Source organism: Agelaius phoeniceus, chromosome 13 (assembly GCF_051311805.1).
Source record: "Agelaius phoeniceus isolate bAgePho1 chromosome 13, bAgePho1.hap1, whole genome shotgun sequence".
In the NCBI taxonomy this organism is placed as follows: Eukaryota; Metazoa; Chordata; class Aves; order Passeriformes; family Icteridae; genus Agelaius; species Agelaius phoeniceus.
Genome location: NC_135277.1, coordinates 310,279 through 328,009, shown reverse-complemented (window position 1 = coordinate 328,009; position 17,731 = coordinate 310,279). Strand labels below are relative to the sequence as shown.

The 17,731-nt window shown below is 65.4% G+C and overlaps 6 protein-coding genes across 9 annotated transcripts; 2 read left to right on the top strand and 4 right to left on the bottom strand.

Annotated features, from left to right (window-relative positions):
* Positions 1-1,957: 1,957 nt before the first annotated feature.
* Positions 1,958-6,352, top strand: MFAP1 (microfibril associated protein 1). The gene is made up of 9 exons (XM_054641921.2): positions 1,958-2,149; positions 2,259-2,478; positions 3,190-3,322; positions 3,624-3,811; positions 4,239-4,347; positions 4,418-4,578; positions 4,823-4,982; positions 5,444-5,533; positions 5,648-6,352. The coding sequence occupies exons 1-9, from the start codon at positions 2,071-2,073 to the stop codon at positions 5,828-5,830; spliced, it is 1,323 nt and encodes a 440-aa protein (XP_054497896.1). The 5' UTR covers positions 1,958-2,070; the 3' UTR covers positions 5,831-6,352.
* A 316-nt stretch (positions 6,353-6,668) lies between these two features.
* On the bottom strand, positions 6,669-7,852 carry HYPK (huntingtin interacting protein K). Its single transcript, XM_054641923.2, has 4 exons — positions 7,515-7,852; positions 7,275-7,330; positions 6,994-7,045; positions 6,669-6,827 (listed from the first exon to the last, which is right to left on the bottom strand). Exons 1-4 carry the CDS (start codon positions 7,698-7,700, stop codon positions 6,732-6,734), a joined length of 390 nt encoding a protein of 129 aa, XP_054497898.1. The 5' UTR covers positions 7,701-7,852; the 3' UTR covers positions 6,669-6,731.
* A 126-nt stretch (positions 7,853-7,978) lies between these two features.
* SERINC4 (serine incorporator 4) lies at positions 7,979-12,614 on the top strand. 3 transcript variants are annotated; one of them, XM_077185567.1, is made up of 12 exons: positions 8,739-8,929; positions 9,057-9,188; positions 9,609-9,787; positions 9,890-9,969; positions 10,063-10,156; positions 10,219-10,430; positions 10,698-10,793; positions 10,865-10,991; positions 11,196-11,268; positions 11,479-11,530; positions 11,608-11,764; positions 12,062-12,614. In XM_077185567.1, the coding sequence occupies exons 1-12, from the start codon at positions 8,879-8,881 to the stop codon at positions 12,276-12,278; spliced, it is 1,470 nt and encodes a 489-aa protein (XP_077041682.1). In that variant the 5' UTR covers positions 8,739-8,878; the 3' UTR covers positions 12,279-12,614. The 3 variants fall into 3 exon arrangements, with proteins under 3 accessions (XP_077041681.1, XP_077041682.1, XP_077041680.1); XM_077185566.1 differs by lacking the exon at positions 8,739-8,929 and adding an exon at positions 7,979-8,526 and having other exon boundaries at positions 10,219-10,793; XM_077185565.1 differs by having other exon boundaries at positions 10,219-10,793.
* Positions 12,615-13,670: 1,056 nt separating this feature from the next.
* On the bottom strand, positions 13,671-14,418 carry SERF2 (small EDRK-rich factor 2). The gene is made up of 3 exons (XM_054642029.2): positions 14,319-14,418; positions 13,982-14,090; positions 13,671-13,881 (listed from the first exon to the last, which is right to left on the bottom strand). The coding sequence occupies exons 1-3, from the start codon at positions 14,323-14,325 to the stop codon at positions 13,818-13,820; spliced, it is 180 nt and encodes a 59-aa protein (XP_054498004.1). The 5' UTR covers positions 14,326-14,418; the 3' UTR covers positions 13,671-13,817.
* A 362-nt stretch (positions 14,419-14,780) lies between these two features.
* Positions 14,781-15,881, bottom strand: LOC129126210 (peptidyl-prolyl cis-trans isomerase FKBP8-like; the record flags this gene model as incomplete). The annotated part of the gene is made up of 4 exons (XM_077185627.1): positions 14,781-14,821; positions 14,911-15,220; positions 15,299-15,471; positions 15,542-15,881. Coding segments are annotated over 3 exons (645 nt in total), but the record flags the coding sequence as incomplete, so codon positions are not given.
* Positions 15,852-16,868, bottom strand: LOC143695172 (peptidyl-prolyl cis-trans isomerase FKBP8-like). Of its 2 annotated transcripts, none has more exons than XM_077185555.1 (2): positions 16,123-16,868; positions 15,852-16,032 (listed from the first exon to the last, which is right to left on the bottom strand). In XM_077185555.1, exons 1-2 carry the CDS (start codon positions 16,657-16,659, stop codon positions 15,940-15,942), a joined length of 630 nt encoding a protein of 209 aa, XP_077041670.1. In that variant the 5' UTR covers positions 16,660-16,868; the 3' UTR covers positions 15,852-15,939. The 2 variants fall into 2 exon arrangements, with proteins under 2 accessions (XP_077041670.1, XP_077041672.1); XM_077185557.1 differs by having other exon boundaries at positions 15,852-16,289; positions 16,425-16,868.
* Between the last annotated feature and the right edge of the window lie 863 nt (positions 16,869-17,731).

Here is a 17,731-nt window from a genome sequence, read left to right as displayed (position 1 = left end):
GGAGTCACCAGGTGGGACATTGTGACAAGCCTCAACATTAACAATATAAACACAGAGTGGGTGCTCTGGTTGTCACCTGGGTGCAAAGGCCAGAAGCACACCAACAAGCAGACAGATCCACTCTTGCTTGTTCCTGGCAGAGGCTGTAGGTGCTCTAGGATTATAAAGGCACCAATGCCTCAGTTGCTCAGGCAAACCACCAGCTTCAGGGCATCATTTCTGCCTGCAGCAGAAACAGGTCTGTACGGAGGGCACTGCAGGGACACCCTTCCCCAGAACTAGAGCAGGGACTGAGTCAGTGCTGCAAGGGACTGGGCCCACCTGCCCCCATGCCTGGATCTGCCCAGCCCTGGCATCTCTGTAGGAGAGAGCCAGCCTCCATGGTGGCCTTGGGACCTCTGCAGCAATTTCTGGGACCAGACCAGGGTGGTACTGCTGCAAAAAATTGGGTCTGCTCTCCCCTAGACTGGCTGCAGGAGATGCTTCCAGAGGGACATCTCCCAACCCAGACCAAGGACACCGAAAGAAAACCACTTCCCTGCACTCCCCCACGGATTGTGCTCCACTGCTGACCCACCAACTGGAAAAGCACATGTGCCCTGGCCTTTCCTGGCTGCCAGAGCTGGCCTTGCTCCACAGGGCCTCTGCCACACAAGCAGAAGAGCACCTGCTCTGCTACTGCCAGTGAACTGTTAAAGCATGGCTCTGCCCCCCTGCTTCCTAAATTTCCCAGCCAGCTAGCAGATTTCATGGAAGATAAAAGAGGGTTTCCTCTTCCTTTGTTCATAGAAGCCAGCAGAAGGTGGCAGGCAGAAAGTGGCAGACGTGGCAGTAGCGGGTTGTGACGCAGTTTTGCCAACTTAAGAGAAACCATTATCTTCTGCGGCAGGATGTGCGCCCAGGGACATCCCGCACCAGCCGCTCCGCGACACCGTGGGACCGCGCAGCCCTCGGAGCTGAGACCTGCTGACACAGGCAGCACCCGGCTGCTCATGGAAAATCCCCAAGAAGCAGCCGTGGCCCCAGCCTTTCCCCACAGACACTTTACTACACCCACGCCACGGGGACTCCCGGGAGCTGCCCCCGCCTTGCCGAGCAGCACGGCGGAGGTCCTGCCCCGCCGCAGCAGCCGCGCCTCCCGGCGCTAGCCAGGCCGGCGGCTCCGGGCGACCGCGGCGGGGCAGGAGCTGTCTGTCCTTGCTGCCCGGGGCTTGCTGGAGCCGGCTGGCAGCGGGCAGAGCAGGGACACTGGGGCCACGGCCGGCTCCGGCTGTCGGGGGCAAGGGCGGACGGCGGGCTCTGCCGCGCCGCAGGGAGGAGCTGCACAGCTTCAGCAGCGGCCGCGGCCACCGAGCCCCGCTCCGCCCCGAGCAGCCGCGCTGGCAGCGGGCACAGCGCAGACCCCCGGCCCCGCTGTGCACCAAAGCGAGCAGCGGTTTTCCCCGGCTGTGGGGGGCAGTTCGGCACAGGAATTTGCCGAGGAACGTTCCCCCGGTCAGCGAGTTGCGGGTGACCCTGAGCGCTCGGTGTTCCAGCAGCGGCTCAGCTCCAGCCCCGCACGGAGCGCTCCCTGCACAGAGGCACGGCCGCGCCTGCAGAGTCCCGGCGCCGTTCAGACACGGCCGGAGGCGCCAGGCGAGTCGCCCCCGGGCGAGCAGCAGAGCGCTATCGCGGCGCTGCCCGGTGCCCCCGCCGGCCGATGGCCGCTCCGCCGGTGCCTCGCCCTGACGCCCCTTCGGGGGGAAACCCGCGTCGTGCGGGAGGGAACGGAACGTCTCCCGGCCGAAGGCGGATGCGAAAGGACCGGGGACTCCCCCTGACACCCAGCCGCGGGCCCGACACACCCCGCGCACCCCGGGCCGGGCTGAAACGCCGGCCCGGGAGAAGGCTCCGAGCAGCGGCCCGGCCGAGCGTCACTTCCGGGCCCCGGACGGTCCCGGTCGCGGCGGAAGCGACAGAGGAAGAAGCGGCAGAGGTTCCGGTTCCGGGTGAGCGCTCGAGGCGCCGTTGTCAGCGGCTCCGCTCGGTTCGGCTCGGCCCGGCCCGGCCCGGCCCCCGCCCGCCGCCACCATGTCGGTCCCCAGCGCCCTCATGAAGCAGCCGCCGATCCAGTCCACGGCGGGCGCCGTGCCCGTCCGCAACGAGAAGGGTGAGCTGGGGGCCCGGGGCTCAGCGGGGTGGCCGGATGGGCGCGGGGCCGGGGCTGGGGCGGCGGGGGCGCGGGGCCGAGACCCCCGCTGACGGCCCGGCGCCCGCAGGCGAGCTGTCCATGGAGAAGGTGAAGGTGAAGCGGTACGTGTCGGGCAAGCGGCCCGACTACGCGCCCATGGAGTCCTCGGAGGAGGAGGATGAGGAGTTCCAATTCATCAAGAAGGCGAAGGAGCAAGAGGTCGAGCCCGAGGAACAGGAGGAGGAACTGGCCAACGACCCCCGGCTCCGGCGTCTCCAGAACCGCATCGCTGAGGACGTGGAGGAGCGGTGAGCGCTGGGTCAGGCAAGAGCTGAGCCCCCTTTGCCTGTCTGGGGCCGGGGGGCTGGCACTCTGCTCTGCTACAGGGAGAAAGTGCACAGGGCAGGAGCTGGGAACATGGTTCAGACAGTGCAGGAGTGTTTGTGACTTCTCATATCCATGCTGCACTGTGCCTGGGGCTGCTTTCCAGCCAGGAGCCAGCCAGGTGCAGCCCATGTCCAGGTGTGTTTGTGGTATCAAAAACAGGCACCAAAATAGAAATTAGTGCAGCGTGCTGAGGCTCAGGGTAGTGAGGAAGGATGGTGTCTCATGAAGTGTACTCTGGAATGGTGTTTCATGAAATGTGCACAGGGTGATAAGAGCCTCCGCCACATTGCCCCTGCCCTCACGCAGGCTGTGCTCCGCTGCTGCCTGTGATACTTCCATCTCTGTCATCTGCAGAAAAACACCACTGAGTGCTGTTTGCTCCCGTGGAGCTGTGGTTGGTTTTGTTTCCACTAACAGTGTTCTCATTGGGAACTCCATTCTTCCTTGAAGCATGGACAGGGGAGAGCTGCCAGTACCCAGCCACTGTGGCCTCCTGAGGGAATGTATCAGTTGTGGCTGTGTTTGGCAGTCCCAGTGCTTACTGTGGCCTTGCTAGAAGTGATATGTGAACAGTCCCTTTCCTGCAGCCCCCTATGTCTCAAGTGCCATGTGTTAACTGGGGTCTCTTGCAGGCTGGCAAGACACCGCAAAATTGTGGAACCTGAGGTGGTTGGAGAAAGTGATTCAGAAGTGGAGGGGGGAGAAGCTTGGCGCCTGGAACGAGAGGACACCAGTGAAGAGGAAGAGGAAGAGATCGATGATGAGGTGTGTTTGCAGAGCCAGATAATGGGCCTAGGAAAGCTGTAAGGGCACAGGCTGGAGCTACCCTTTGCATGGATATGTGGGCTGTCTGATGTATTTGGACAAGTGTCACACCTAGCCATGACTTAACTGGTGGGTTACCATCCTCTGGCATGGAACAGGACGCTGGGGGAGGCCATGCCACATCCAGAGAGGCAGATGCATCTTCTCAAAGCCAACAGTCCAGATGTGACATGTGTTTCACAGGAGAGAGAGAAGTGGTAGCAGGGCTGGCCTCTGACTGCTCTGTGCTTGTCCCCATTAGGAGATCGAGCGTCGGCGTGGGATGATGCGTCAGCGAGCACAGGAGAGGAAGACTGAGGAGATGGAAGTGATGGAATTGGAAGATGAGGGTCGGTCTGGAGAAGAGTCTGAGTCAGAATCCGAGTATGAGGAGTACACGGACAGTGAAGATGAAATGGAGCCACGTCTCAAACCGGTCTTTATTCGCAAGTAGGTGATGGAAGTGCATGGGCTGGCCCTGGATCGTGGTAGTCAGAAGCTGGGGCCCAAGGAGACCTTGCTGCCATGGTCTCTTCTCACTGTGAGGAAGCCATTCACCTCTTTGGGGTGGAATGGGATGGTCATAGCCTGGCAGGGCACAGCTAGGGAGCAAGGAACAATCCCTGCTCCCACAGCCCCATATCAATTACATTGGGTTGCTGTGACATCAAGCTGCAGAGTCTGACCAAAGCTCTTTGGCAAGGCCATACGGTGGCAAAAGGAAGTGGTAGTCCCCAGAAAGGAGAGAGCCCCGGGACTTGACCTGTCCTTGGAGAGGGGAAAGGCTGAAAGCAGCTGCAGTGTGGGAGCCAGCGAGAGGCTGAGCCACTGCACTGGCTCATGGGAGGGCTGAAGGCTGTCATGGCTCTGCTCTCAGGAAGGACCGGATCACAGTGCAGGAGAGAGAAGCAGAAGCTCTGAAGCAGAAGGAGCTGGAGCAGGAGGCAAAGAGGATGGCAGAGGAGCGGCGCAAGTACACGCTTAAGGTGCGGAGGGGTGGGCTGGAGGCCGGAGGGGGCAGTCACTGCAGCAAGCTTAGCTTGGACCTCACTGCAGATTGTAGAAGAGGAAGCAAAGAAGGAGCTGGAGGAGAACAAGCGCTCACTGGCAGCACTGGATGCACTTGATACAGATGATGAGAACGATGAGGAGGAGTACGAGGCCTGGAAAGTCCGTGAGCTGAAGCGTATCAAACGAGACCGTGAGGAACGAGAAGCGTAAGTATTGTCTGCTAGACCAAAGGCTTAGAGCCCACAGGCAGTTAAAACACCTTTTCCTCAGGCTGCCCTTTGGCAGCAGGTCCCAGCTGGACTGAATGCCCAGAGCTCCTCCTGCCTGCCCTCAGGGTGCCTTTGCTCCCTAGCAGTAAATGTGTAAGCTCTCAGGAGGCAGCTGGGGACAGCCTCTCTCCCAGGAGATGCTGTGGGGACACAGGGTCTCAGGAGCTTCTCTCCCACCCAGCATGGAGAAGGAGAAGGCAGAGATCGAGCGTATGCGGAACCTGACAGAGGAGGAGCGCCGCGCTGAGCTCCGGGCCAATGGCAAGGTCATCACTAACAAGGCAGTGAAGGGCAAATACAAATTCCTGCAGAAGTACTACCACCGCGGCGCCTTCTTCATGGTGAGTGTGCTTAGGGCCAGGCCTGGCCTCACTGGCTGCACATGTGAGACCACAGGGCCACCTTTTCCCTGTGGGGAGCCTCCCCTCTCCCACGGTGCCCTGGGGCTGGGGGTGCCCTGGGACAAGAACCAACCTTCAGAGGCAGCATGGGGCTGAAGCTGACCCAGAGTAACCTCACCAGAGCATGTCAGGTTAGGAGTTCACAGTTGAAATGGAGCTGAAGCTGCAGAGCTGTCCCTGTGCTGGTGTTCGGGCTGACAGACCCAAGTCAGCTCTGCACGGGCCACTGGAGAAGCAGCCTGGGGAACAATGCTCACATCTCCCACTCCAGCAGGAGTTAATAGGGCTGCAAGTACTGTGGCAGCCCTGGCAGAGCAGCAATATCACCTTCAGGCAGCTTCCCCCACTGCTGCCAAGAATTGCTGGAACCTTTTAGGCTAAGCAGGTGTGTCCTCCTGCAGGATGAAGATGAAGAGGTGTACAAGAGGGACTTCAGTGCTCCGACCCTTGAGGACCACTTCAACAAGACCATCCTGCCCAAAGTCATGCAGGTGCGTGTCATGCTGGCAGAGGGTGCCCAGCCCGGATGCCAGGGGGTGGGCAGGTGGGAGGAGCTGGTCCTGCATCCCCCTGAACAGCTGCTCACAAGCTCCTCTGCTCCCCAGGTCAAGAACTTCGGGCGCTCGGGGCGGACGAAGTACACGCACCTGGTGGACCAGGACACCACCTCCTTTGACTCTGCCTGGGGCCAGGAGAGTGCACAGAACACCAAGTTCTTTAAGCAGAAGGCAGCGGGGGTGCGGGATGTCTTTGAGAGACCCTCGGCCAAGAAACGGAAAACGACCTAAGAGCGTGGGCTGGAGGGTCTGGTGTGGCAGCTGCTGGCAGGAGGGCACTGCTCTGCCAGCTGCCAGAGCCTGGGCAGGGCCAGAAGGGACATGTTCCAGGACTCCTGTGGTGGCAAGCCCTTCCCCTGCCTGTACCATGCCTACCCAGATGAGGTGTGCCACTCCCTGTGCTGAGCAGACCCGATGGGTTCCTTGCTCACGCAGTGTGGAAGATGATGGCCTGTGGTGCTGGCCAGGCTGGTGGCCACACTATGTCCCAGCAACGGCCACTGTGGAGCCCTGGCAGTGTCTGGCACGTTGCAGCACCACCCCTGGCTTCAGCACATCCACTTCTGGAAGAGTTACAGGACTTCTACACCTCTCTGGTCTACAGCCCCTTGCTTGTACTGTCGCAGTTGTCAGTCTGGGCCCTGTTTTGAGCTGGTCATTGGTGACCCTATCTCCTCACCATGGTCCTGCAGGGCTTGGCTTTTCTACCTGTGTGGGGTGGGAGGGTTTGATTAAAGATTGGATTTTCTTACACACTCTGGCCCCATTTTTCTTAAAGACACGGCTGTCCTGTTCTAGTGCCTTCCTTGTGAGCCATGGTGAGCTGGGGCAGCACAGGAGGCACCAGCCTGGGCAGGTCCAGTCTGTACTGTCCCGGGGCAGAGATTAAAAGAGGGGAAAGCAACACGTCTCACTGCTCAGGCAGGTCACTTTGTCCTGCTCTTGTCATGGGGGTGCCCAGCTGGCACTGCCAACACAATGCCACATGACTGGGCCCCAGTTGTGGGTACCATGCACTCAGGGCCAGGGATGTGTGCTCAGCACTGTGTAGACTACAAAGACAGCCCAGTCCCACCAGTGCCTTTATTGGTATGGCAAGAGGCCCATGTCTGGCAGCCCACGGCCCCCCAGCTCAGTTGGTGAGGGTGATGAGAGCCTCCACCACGTTGCCCATGTGCTCGCGCAGGCTGCGCTCTGCTGCGGCCCGTGATATTTCCATCTCTGTCATCTGCAGAAAAACACGCACAGCCCCGTACAGCACCCGCAGGGCCCTGGGGGACACCCACCCATGGGGACACTGGACTGGCCTCAGGGCAGGATGCCCCGGCCTCCTCCATGGGTGCACCCAAATCTGGGATATGTCACAGCCTGCTCGGGGTCCCGCCCCTACTCACAATCAGCTCTAGGTCCTCCTTCTTGATGGTCACTTTTGCCAGTTCTTTCTCCCTACGACAAGAGATGGACAAACCTCCGGTGACCAACAGTCCCCGCTGGCCCCTGCCCCGCTGCTCCGTCGCCGTCAGGTGGGCAGGAGCGACCCCTCGCAGCAGCGTGGGGCTGGGAGGGGCCGGGGAAGGGCCGGGATGTCACACAGGGAAGCGGATGCCTGGGTCGTGTCCCGAGTGGTGACAAGTTGCAAGACAGGCACTGCCCCGGAGCGAGCGCGGACGGTTACCTCTCCTGCTTGGCTTTCTGCTCCCGGGACCTCCGGTCTCCGATCACCGACATAGCCTGCCAGAACGAGCGCGGTCACCCCGATGCGCGGCACCGGGCGGGTCAGCGCCACGCCGGCGGCACGGCCACCGGCACCGGCACCGGGACGGGCGTGCAGGCGCGGCTGTCAGCGCCCGGCTCGGCCCCGCTGCAGGCAGCGCCCGGCCTCCCACCCTGGCCCGGTCCCGTCCCGCCGCCGCACCGTCTCCAGGTTGGAGCTCTGGATCTCCTTCTCCTCCGCGTAGTCCGTGACGCGCTCCAGGTCCGCCGCGCCGCTATCGTGCTTCCGCGGCTTCTCGGCCGCGCGCCCGCCCGCCCCATCGCTGCCGCCGCCGGAGCCGTTCGGCTCCGTCTCCAGCTCCAGCTCCACATCGCCCTCCGCCGCCATGCCGCCGCCGCCGCGGCCCGCTTCCGGTCACGTGCGCCGCCAGCGGGGGCGGCGAGCGGCGCGCGCCGCCAGAACCGAGCGCGGACGAGGCCGGCTCCAGGCCCGGCCCCGCCGAGCGGGCACTCTCGGTCAGCGCTCCCCGGCGCTCTCGGGGCTCCGCGCAGCTCGCAGCTGGCAGTGCCGGCACTCCGGGCCGCTCGCTAGCAGCGGGCCAACGGCGCTGCCGAGGCGCGGAGGCGGCCGGGCGGGCGCGGCCCCGCCGCTACCCGCGAGTGCCCCCTGGCGGCGCACCGGCACTGCCGGGTCAGCCAGCCCGACATGGCCGCCGCCGCCGCCGCCATACGGACGGGCGGACGGGGCAGCCGCGGCGGCGGCCTGGCCGGCTCCACGGGCGCTGCCGGAGGCGAGAGGCGGCCGGGCTGTGGCTGTGCTTCCCCGTGCCCCGGTGCCGGGCCGTCGGAGGCCGTACCGCAGGGCGGCCCCGGCTGCCGCGGGCACGGGCGGGCCCGCCCCGGCCGCTCCCTTGGCGCACGCGGCTCACATGTCACCCCCCCGGCCGTGGGGACACCGCGGGCCGGGCCGGGCCCCGCGCTGTATGCGCTAGCGGAGATCTGTGTGATCGCCGCTGCAGCCGCGGCCCCGCCATCCGCCGTGTCTCAGGGCTCTGCCAGCACAAAGCCTGAGTGGCTGTGGAGCAGCTGAAGAAAGGTGACGCCAGCCCCAGCGTAGAGCCCCTGCATCCCCTTGCTTGTCCCCAGCTCCTGCCGACCCTGGGCCATCCTGCTAGCCGCTGGATGCGCTTCACGCCGTCCCGCTACCCAGCGAGGTACCTGTGTCCCTTGGGTGCCCGGGGCTCCCCCCTCCAGTAAACTCCGCATGCCCCAGCCCCTCCACGCAGCTGTATGGTACCGCTCTGGGATCAGGGAGACATCATGTGCAGAACACAGGTGCCCCTCACGCAAGCTCATGTCCAGGCCACCTGCCAGGGCCTTGTCCTGACCAAGGATGGCCGGGCTCTGGGCAGGGATGCCCAAGGCCAGGAGTCACTGGACAGTGCCCATTGAGCAGGCCAGGGGTGGTTGCCTGGAGGGAACAGCGAGCAGATGGCAGGGCGGGCCGAGCTGACAATCCCCTAATCCCATCAACGCCGCGGGGGCTGAGCAGAGCCGAGCTGGGCCATGGCGGGCACAGCGGCACGGGGGCACCTCCTGCACCCGCTGCTTTTCCAGGTGGGACTTGGGGTCCGGCGGGGCTGGGAGCGGACTGGGAGCGAGGCTGGGTGGGCAGGGTGTGCTGGGCCGGGCTGGGGAGCAGTGCTGGTCCCCTGGGATCCCCGCTGACCATGCCCCTCCCCAGCTCTGCTGCGGTTGTCATGGGCTCCGCGTGTCCACGAGCACGCGTATCCTCTACACGCTCCTGCACGTCCTGGCCTCTGCTGTGTGCTGCCTCATGCTGTCCCGCACTGTGGCCCAGGCTATCACAGAGAAGGTGAGAGAGGGAACCGGGACACCCAGGGTACCAGGAGTATTGGGGGTCCCAAGGGTACCATGTATTCTGGGGGTACTGGGGTGCCAGGCACATCAAGACACCCAGGGGAGCACTGGGCATGCCAGAATTGCCATGGGCATCAGGAGTACTGGATTCTGAGGATACTGGGATGGTGGGATAGTGACAGGGCTGCTGGGAGCGCCAAGGTGCTGGAGGTCCCGAGCGGGAAGGGGTGCCAGGGGTACCAGAGATGCAGGATTTGCCTGGCATGCTGGGGGTCCCAGCAGTCCCAGAGTACTGAGAAAAGTACTGGGAATGGTGGGAATATTGAAAGTTTGGATGTGCTGGATGCCATGGGCACTGGGGGATGGTGGGTGGACACACCAGCAGCCCTGTCCCATCAACCACCGTGTCTGCCAGGTGCCCTTCTCAGTGGTGCTGTGCCAACACCTGCCTGGGGGCACAAACTGCGAGCAGCTGGTGGGCTCCTCGGCCGTGTACCGGGTCTGTTTTGGCACTGCCTGCTTCCACCTGGCACAGGCTGCCCTGCTGCTCAACGTGCGCTCCAGCTCTGACTGCCGTGCGCAGCTCCACAATGGGTGAGGATGGGCCATGGGGCTGGGACAGGGTATCCTAGGATGGGGCTGCCCTGGGGTGGGGCTGCCAGGGGCTCTGTCCTACTGACATTACCTGCCCTGCAGGTACTGGCTCCTGAAGCTTCTGGTGCTGGTGGGCCTCTGGGCCGCAAGCTTCTTCATCCCTGAGGACAACTTCATCCAAGGTGTGCCCCCACCCTACCTGAGCTGGTATCCTGGGCAGCCCTTTTGTGCCCCACTTGCCCTGTGCCATCTCTACCTCTGCCCTCTTCCCCCAGCCTGGCACTACACAGGTGTCTGTGGGGGCTTCGCCTTCATCCTCATCCAGCTGGTGCTGATCACAGCCTTTGCACACACCTGGAACAAGAACTGGTGAGTGCTGGGGTGCCGGGTGGGTACCTGTCCCCTGCCACTGCTCATCCACTTTTCTGCAGGCTGACAGGAGCTGCGCAGGACAAGCGCTGGTATCTGGCTGTGCTGTTGGCCACGGCCACCTTCTACACCCTTGCCTCTGCCGCCTTCTCCTTCCTCTACAAGTTCTACACCCACCCAGCCGCCTGCCACCTCAACAAAGCACTGCTTGCCATCAATGGCAGCCTCTGTGGCATCATGTCCTTCATCTCCATCACACCGTGTGTGCGGCTTAGTGAGTACCACACAGCACAGCGTGCTGGGGGCTGCCATGCTGCATGGCCAGCTGGGTCCTGTGCTGACTGTGGGCCCCAGCTCAGGGCCAGCACTGGGGCACTGGAGGAGAACCCACTTCTGGGTTCCTGGCCCTTCCTTTACCTTGGCACAAGGCGCTGGATGGGCGAGTGGCAGGAGGGGACTGCCCAAGGCCCCCTCAGAGCCCCACCCACCAGCTCATGTTACTCCAGGAACTCCAGTAACACCTCTATCCGCACTCTTGCAGAGCAGCCGCGGTCAGGGCTGCTGCAGTCCTCAATCATCAGCTGCTATGTGATGTACCTCACCTTCTCTGCACTGTCCAGCCGCCCCCCAGAGAGAGGTGGGTGTCCCTGTCCACCACCAGCAGTCCCCACCGTGATGCACGCCCTTCTCACCTCCACCTCCCTGCAGTGCTGTACAAGGGGCAGAACCTCACTGTCTGCTTCCCGGGGGTTGGGCAGGATGAGCTGCAGACAGAGGACACCACCGTCGCCGTGCTGGGTGCTGCTATCATGTACGCCTGCGTGCTCTTCGCATGGTGCGTGCTCCCTGCCCAGGCACAGCCGGGCTGCCAGGGCTGTCCTGAGGGGTGGCAGGGCAAGAGCAGGTGGGGCATTGGTGGGTGGGCAGGGGCAGCACAGCAGAGCTCCTGTGGCCGTTGGGAATCCATGGGGCAGGCTGGGAGCCTAGCACAGCGTGATGGGTGCCTGTGTTATGATTTCTGCCTCTCTCCTGGGCACAGCAATGAAGCCTCGTACCTCGCTGAGGTCTTTGGGCCCCTCTGGATGGTCAAAGTCTACAGCTTTGAGTTTAAAGTGAGTATGGATGCAGCTGTGCTCCACATCCTCCTGCTAAGGGCACCCCAGACCCACCACCTCAAGGCCGTGTCCCAGCCCCAGAGAGGGGCAGGTCTGTCTAGCAAAGCACAGAGGGCTGCCCACACCACCTGCCCTGGCATCAGGCAGGGCTCAGCCTGGCCATGCTGGCCACGGGGCTGGGCAGTCAGCACTCTGCTCTCTCTGCAGAAACCTTCCTGTTGTTTCTGCTGCCCTGAGAAGATGGAGGAGGAGCTGAGAGGTGAGTGCAGTGTCTGTGTGGGAGTGGACAGAGCCTGTGTCCCAGCCTGGGAGTGCCATGTCCCCACACTCCCGCAGGCACTGACCAGACGTGTGAGCAAGTAGAGGAGAGTGCCAGAGGACAGTTCATCATCGAGGATGAGCAGGACCGGGTGGTCTACAGCTACTCAGCTTTCCACTTTGTCTTCTTCCTTGCCTCACTCTATGTTATGATGACACTCACCAACTGGTTCAGGTAGGGCTCTGTGCTGCTGCCCAGCCCTCCCTGTTCTCACTCCAAACCTCTGTGCCGGGCTGTGACGGTATCACCGAGCTGGCACCTGCTGGGGATGCTCAGGGCTCTGTGCCCGCAGACCTGCACTGCTCCAGTGGCAGCTGTGCAGCGCAGCAAGAAGGGCTGGAGGGCCCTTGGAAGGGACATGCCCAGGGGCACGTGGCCACTGGGACACAGGGTGATCTGGTGGCTGCAGCAGGCACTGGAACCCCCTGTGCTGGCATCCTTTGGGTACCCAGCCCTGCCCTCTCCCACCAGCTATGAGAACGCAGTGCTGGAGACCACCTTCACACACGGCAGCTGGTCAACCTTCTGGGTGAAGGTGTCCTCGTGCTGGGCTTGTGTCCTGCTCTACCTGTGGCTGCTGCTGAGCCCCTTCTGCCTCCATGGCTCCCCACAGCACCAACGCAGCAGTACAGGGCCACGCATCGTGCGGCGCCGACGTGCTCCACAGCGCATCAACGTCTCCACATAGCCCCTGCCAGGACCAACTGCGCCCAGGGCTGGTCCCTGCCGTGCCCCGTGCCCTAGCCCTGCTTGGTCCTCCTGGCCTCCCCTGACCCCCTGTCCCAGGAGACAGCAGCACCTGAGAGCTTGAGGGGAACATGGGAGGTGGATGCCAGGGACACTGGCCCCGTGCTGAGCCAGGGCCACCCAAAGGGCCAGAGCCAGCTGGTGGCAGGTGCTCAGCCCGCAGCCTGGTTGCCCTGGCCTCACTGGTGCAGTGGGGGAGCAGGGCTCTGCCTTGGCTGCCACTGCCATGGTGCATTCACTGTAAATACCTGCTTGAATACATTTTTATATAAAACTCTGAACTGAGCCTGTGCCATTGCCCTGCGCAGGCTGCTGCCATGGGGATGGAGAGAGGGGGTGCCAGCTCTGTGAAACACCTCGAGTCAGCAGCATTGCTGCAAGTCCCCACAGAACCTGACCCAGATGAGGGGTTCTGCAGGCAGCGCAGGCTGTCCTCTGGGGAAACAATGCCTTGCTCACGCCTGCTGCAAGCACAGGCCACTGGGCAGCCTGCCACAGCACTGGCATGGACCTCTGGGCCAGCCCCAGAGAGCCCCATGCCACCCTTCTGTCCTGCAGTTGAGGAGTCACAGCCATTGATGCTGGTGGGGAACAAGACGGAGCTGTGGCCTGGCAGAGGGGGAGCACACAGACCAGAGGCAGCTGGCCATGGCGAGCAGCAGCTCCTCAGGGCTCCCGGGGTAACCAGGGCCCCGCTGCCAGCCCCAGCCTCCGGGCTGCCTGCCCTGCGAGACCAGCGCCAAGGACGGCACCAGCGCGGTGGAAGGCGGCGCTGCATCTGGCTCGGCGAGGAACCCCGGCTGCCGCGGGACCCGTCGCCGTGCTGCCGGATCGCGCTGACGCCACTATTATGGCCCTGCGGGGAGGTGAAAAGGCTGATCGGCACCGGCCTCAGCACTGGGCTGGACCCCGTCGCCAGGCGCACGGCTCCGCGCTGCTGCCGGACGGGCAGCCACAGCTGGGCCCGCCCCGGCCGTGCCGCAGCGCGGCTCTCCCCCGGTGCGCAGGCCCGGCCGCCATCTCTCCACCGCCGCCCTCCGAGCGGCCCGGAGCCCCGGCTGCGCCCCGGCGCTGTGCTGGCCCGCTTCGCTCCTCGACGCTGCCAGCTCTCCCACCCGCCCCGGGGCGCTCGGCCCTCAGCCCCGCGCTGAGCCCCGGGTGCTGCCCCAAGGACCGCCGAGGCCCGACCCCACCTTTGTTCCTCACCGTCAAGATGCCGCCGCTTGACTCCGCCACGGCCGCGCTCGGTCCTTCTCCGCGGACGCGACTGCTCCGCCGGCAATACCCATGCTCACCCACCCCCCGCCCGGCGCACGGACGAGCAGACGCAGCGTGCAGGGCTCCACAGCTACTTTAATAGGGAACGGCGCCGCAGGGCGCGGGGCGATGCCGGGGATCCCGGCGGGACCCGGCCTGAGGCGGCGCGGGGCATCCTGCCGGCGGGACCGGCCCTGGGGCGGCAGCCCGGCGCGGCCGCCCGCTACTTGTTGCCCTCCTTCTTCTCATCGGCCTTCTTCTGCTTCTGCTGCATGATCTCCGAGTCCCTGCGGGGAGCGCGGCGGGGCTGGCGGCGGGGCCGGCACCGCCGCGGGGCGGGAGCAGGGAGCGGGGCAGGGGAAGCCGGCGGGCCGGCCCGGCGCTCACCTCTGCTTGCGGGCGGCAGCCGAGAGCCCGTCGTCCCGCCGCTTGCCCTTGCCCGAGTCGCTCTGCTTCTTCAGGTTCTTCTGCCGCGCCAGTTCGCGCTGGTTCCCGCCTGCCACAGCGCGGCCGCCTCAGCGCAGCCCAGCCGCGCTTACGGGCCGCGCCGCCACCCCCCATACCCGGCCCGACCACTGCCCGCAGGCCGGGTCCCGGCGCGCCGGCGGATCAGGGCATGGCCCCTAACCCCAGCCCCGCCGCACTCCCCAGGTCCCAGAGCAGCCTCCCACCACACTCGTGAGCCGCAGCCCCCTTTTCCTCCCTGCCTTCCCCCCCAACTCACGGGTCATGGCGCCGCTCCCTCCCACCTCCACTCCACCGCCACGTCCCGCACTGACCCCCCCCGCGCCCCGCCCCGCGCCGCGCTTTAAGGGATGCCACAGCCAATCACTGCGCCGATCCACCCCCCGCTGCACTCCCATTGGCGCGTCTCTCCGCCAAGGCCCCGCCTGATTGGCCGCGGGCTATGGCCTCCCTTCTGCCGGCGGGGGCGAAAAAACCGGAAGGTTGGGCGCACGCGCCGCAGCCGCCTCCGCGCGACAGGATACAGGCGGGGGGGGAACCGCCCCCTGCTGTGACGTCACGAGCGGGAGCACCGCCTGCGGGGAGAGCGGTGCGGAACGGGGGGCGGGCGCCTTCCCGCCCCTCCCGCAGCCCTCCCCGCCCCAGGGAGTGTGGGGCGATGTGGGGAGGAAGGTACGAGAGCTCTTCTATCTCCTTAGTCAGGCTCTAGGGCGCTGCGGAGCCGCTCAGATAGCTCCTTCCGCCGAGGGCGGTGGGGGGGATCTATAGGGAGAGACGTCTGTAAGCGCTATCCGCGCCAACCGGGTGCGGGACGGGTATCCGTCTCTGCACAGCCCACGTCGCCTACGCACGCGGGGCTCAGCGGCGGCATCAGGTCGTGGCGGGGATTCTGCGGGCTGGTGCTGGATGGAGGGCTCTGGCGCTTCGCCAGCCGTGAGAGCTCGGTGTGGATCACCTGCGGACAAGGGGCGGTGCGGTGGGACACCCGGCCCACCGACTCCCGCGGGATCCTCTTCCTCCCCGTCGCTCCTAGTACCAGGTGCTGTGGGACCACCGCCCGCCCTCGCACCCTGCCTCCCACACCTTGCTGGCCGGGTCCAGCTCCAGGGCTCTTTTCAGGACGAGCGCCGCCTCTGCGTCCCGGCCCTGCTCTGCCAGCAGCTGCGGGGAGAGGAGCGGAGGGTGGCTGGACGGCCCGGCCGAGCGGAGCGGGGCGGTGCGGGGCGCTGCGAGTCCCACCTGCCCGCGCCGCAGCAACGCCCGACCGTTGTCAGGGCAGATCCGCAGGGCCGCCTCGCAGGCTGCCAGCGCCTCCTCCGTCCGCCCCAGCTTCAGCTCGGCAGCCGCGCAGTTGTTGAGGCACTTCACGCGCTGCTCCCGCAGCTCCTCTTCCTCCTCGGGCCCGGGTGGAGCTGCGGGGCGAGTGGCGATCTCAGCGCTCCAGCCCCGCAGCCCAGGGCCCTCCCTCCCGCCCGGTCTCACCGGCGGCGGGGCCGTCCAGGGCGCGCAGGGACAGCCGGTACGATCGCAGCGCCGCGGCGAAGTCACCCCGCGCGAAGTGGAAGTTGCCCCGCTCCCGGCGCTGCGAGCCCAGGCGCAGGCGGACAGCGGGCGGTAGCGGCTGCGGGTCGGGGCCGTCCCGCACCTCTAGCAGCGTCACCTCGAACAGCAGCGGCGCCTCGGGCGGCACGTCGGGCTCCCTGCTGGTACAGCGCCGGCTACCCGCGACCCCCGCCCGCCCCGGTCCCCTGCCCTGCCGGCCCCACCGGCTCTCCTCCTCCTTTCCCCGCCTGTCCCTCTTGTCCGCCCGCCCCGTCCGTCTGCTCTCCCGCCCCCTGCCTGCTCCAGTCCCCGCCTACTCGTTCCCCCTCCCGTCCGCCCTACCTGCCTGGGCGGCCGTAGGCGTAGGGGAAAGCGGCGAGGAAGAAGGAAACCTCCCCGGGCTGCATGGTGGGGACGCCCAGCTCCAGAGCCTGTGGACGAGCACGGCGGGGCTGGCGGGTCGGAGCCCAGGGCGGCGCTGAGCCCGCACGGCACTGAACCGCGCACCGGTTCGGGCTCACCTCCACGACGTCCCCGTGCCCCGGCACGAAGATGAGCCGCGGGTCCCGCTCCACCAGCCCGCCGTCCTCCAGGGCGCCCAGCACCTTCACTGACACCTCCTGGCCCGGCAACGGCCGCGGCCCGCCCGGCCCGGCCCGCACCACGCGCTTCCGCAGCAGCCGGTCCTCTGCAGGGGAGGAGGCGCTGAGAGCCGAGCCGGGAGTCCCGAAATTGGCACTCCCTGCTCCACTCTCCCCGGTACCGGCCGTCCTAGCCTGGGCCGCCGGCCCGGCTGGCCCTGAGGCCACCCGTCGGCGCTCACCCGTCAAGTCGCTCCAGCCGTCGGAAGCGAAAAGCGGCCCGAAGCCGCCGGGCCCCGGCACTGCCAGAGCCTCCAGCCGCCGGTAGAAGAGCTGCTCCTCCTCGCGCACCGACGGCACCGCGATGGCGGTGTGAGGCAGCCGGAACCGCACCCGCCGGTCCCGGCCAGGCCCCCGCGGCCGCCCGCCGGCCCCTGCTTCCCTCTCCGGGGAGCCGCCGGGCGACGGGCCCGGCATGTCCGCCCTCGGCCCTCCTCACCACCCGCAGCTACCTGCTGGCCTCGGTCCGGGCCCGCCCGGGGCTCGGCGGCGGGTGCCCACGGCCCCCAGCCCGCACCGGGAGTGTCTCTGCCGGTCCCGCCGCGCCGCGACTGCCGGGGGTTGCCCGGGCCGGGGACACCGCGGAGCGCATGCTGCCGCGCCGTTACCTAATGCCGGGAAGCCGCTCAGGGGATTAGTCCGCGCCGGCGGCAAAAATAGCTGGCCCCGGGCGAGCCCCGCCACAGGGCTCCCGCCGCCCGCCCCTGCCCCTCGGGACCGCCCGCCCGCCGCCGCCGCGCCTTCCAGGCAATGCCGTGGCCGAGCGTCTCCGGTACCGAGGCTGCGGGCCGGGTCTCTGGCATTCCCTGCTCGGGGGGAATGTGTTACTTTGGGTGGTGTCTTCTCCTTTTCACACGCCCAGCTCTTCACACAGGCCTCACTGAAAGGTCTGCAGCCATCCTGTTTGCCAAGTATTCCAGGCAGCAAATACACAAATCCTTCATCAGATGCCTTTTTCTCCTCACTTTGAAGCTCAGTACCTTCAGTGCACTTGCAGGACAGCGAGGGACATCTGGGCAGCCACCAGCACAGCGCTTCCTCATCCTCTGTCCATCCTGCCAGAAAGTTTCCCCAGGCCTGTGCTAACTTCACCCAGGCTGCTCTGAGCACCAGCAGTGATACTATGGGCCAAACATGCTGACAAGTTTTACCTGTGTTCAGTGCCTCAGTGGCCACCAGGGCAACAGTCACAGAGCAGGAGCAAGGCCAGGATTAGAACCACTTTCCCGGTTCTCCTTGGCTTGATAGAGAGCACTGTCCTGCCCACCAAGGAAGCAGCACTCCAGTTTGGTGTTACATGGGTAATTGTCAGATGTCAGTGGAGCTGACTACTCCTGCACCAGCTTCAAAGCAGATTTATTGCTGCTGCTGAGTGAGGCCCTTGCCAGCCTGCTCTGTGTGCCTGCACTGCTGCAATCCCACAGTCACAGTGTGCACCATGTACCTCTAAACTCACCAGGGCAGCACACAGCAAAGGCACTTGTGACCA

Coding starts and splice junctions, on each gene's coding strand:
- MFAP1 (XM_054641921.2), top strand. CDS start 2,071: ATGTCGGTCCCCAGCGCCCTCATGAAGCAGCCGCCGATCCAGTCCACG. Junction 2,479..3,189: donor GCTGAGGACGTGGAGGAGCG/GTGAGCGCTGGG, acceptor GGTCTCTTGCAG/GCTGGCAAGACACCGCAAAA. Junction 4,983..5,443: donor ACCGCGGCGCCTTCTTCATG/GTGAGTGTGCTT, acceptor GTCCTCCTGCAG/GATGAAGATGAAGAGGTGTA.
- SERINC4 (XM_077185565.1), top strand. CDS start 8,879: ATGGCGGGCACAGCGGCACGGGGGCACCTCCTGCACCCGCTGCTTTTC. Junction 9,189..9,608: donor CCCAGGCTATCACAGAGAAG/GTGAGAGAGGGA, acceptor CGTGTCTGCCAG/GTGCCCTTCTCAGTGGTGCT. Junction 10,992..11,195: donor GCCTGCGTGCTCTTCGCATG/GTGCGTGCTCCC, acceptor TCCTGGGCACAG/CAATGAAGCCTCGTACCTCG.
- HYPK (XM_054641923.2), bottom strand. CDS start 7,700: ATGGCGGCGGAGGGCGATGTGGAGCTGGAGCTGGAGACGGAGCCGAAC. Junction 7,331..7,514: donor AGAGCTCCAACCTGGAGACG/GTGCGGCGGCGG, acceptor TCGTTCTGGCAG/GCTATGTCGGTGATCGGAGA. Junction 7,046..7,274: donor CAGAAAGCCAAGCAGGAGAG/GTAACCGTCCGC, acceptor CTCTTGTCGTAG/GGAGAAAGAACTGGCAAAAG.
- SERF2 (XM_054642029.2), bottom strand. Junction 13,882..13,981: donor GCTGCCGCCCGCAAGCAGAG/GTGAGCGCCGGG, acceptor CGCTCCCCGCAG/GGACTCGGAGATCATGCAGC.
- LOC143695172 (XM_077185555.1), bottom strand. CDS start 16,659: ATGCCGGGCCCGTCGCCCGGCGGCTCCCCGGAGAGGGAAGCAGGGGCC. Junction 16,033..16,122: donor GGCACGGGGACGTCGTGGAG/GTGAGCCCGAAC, acceptor GCTCGTCCACAG/GCTCTGGAGCTGGGCGTCCC.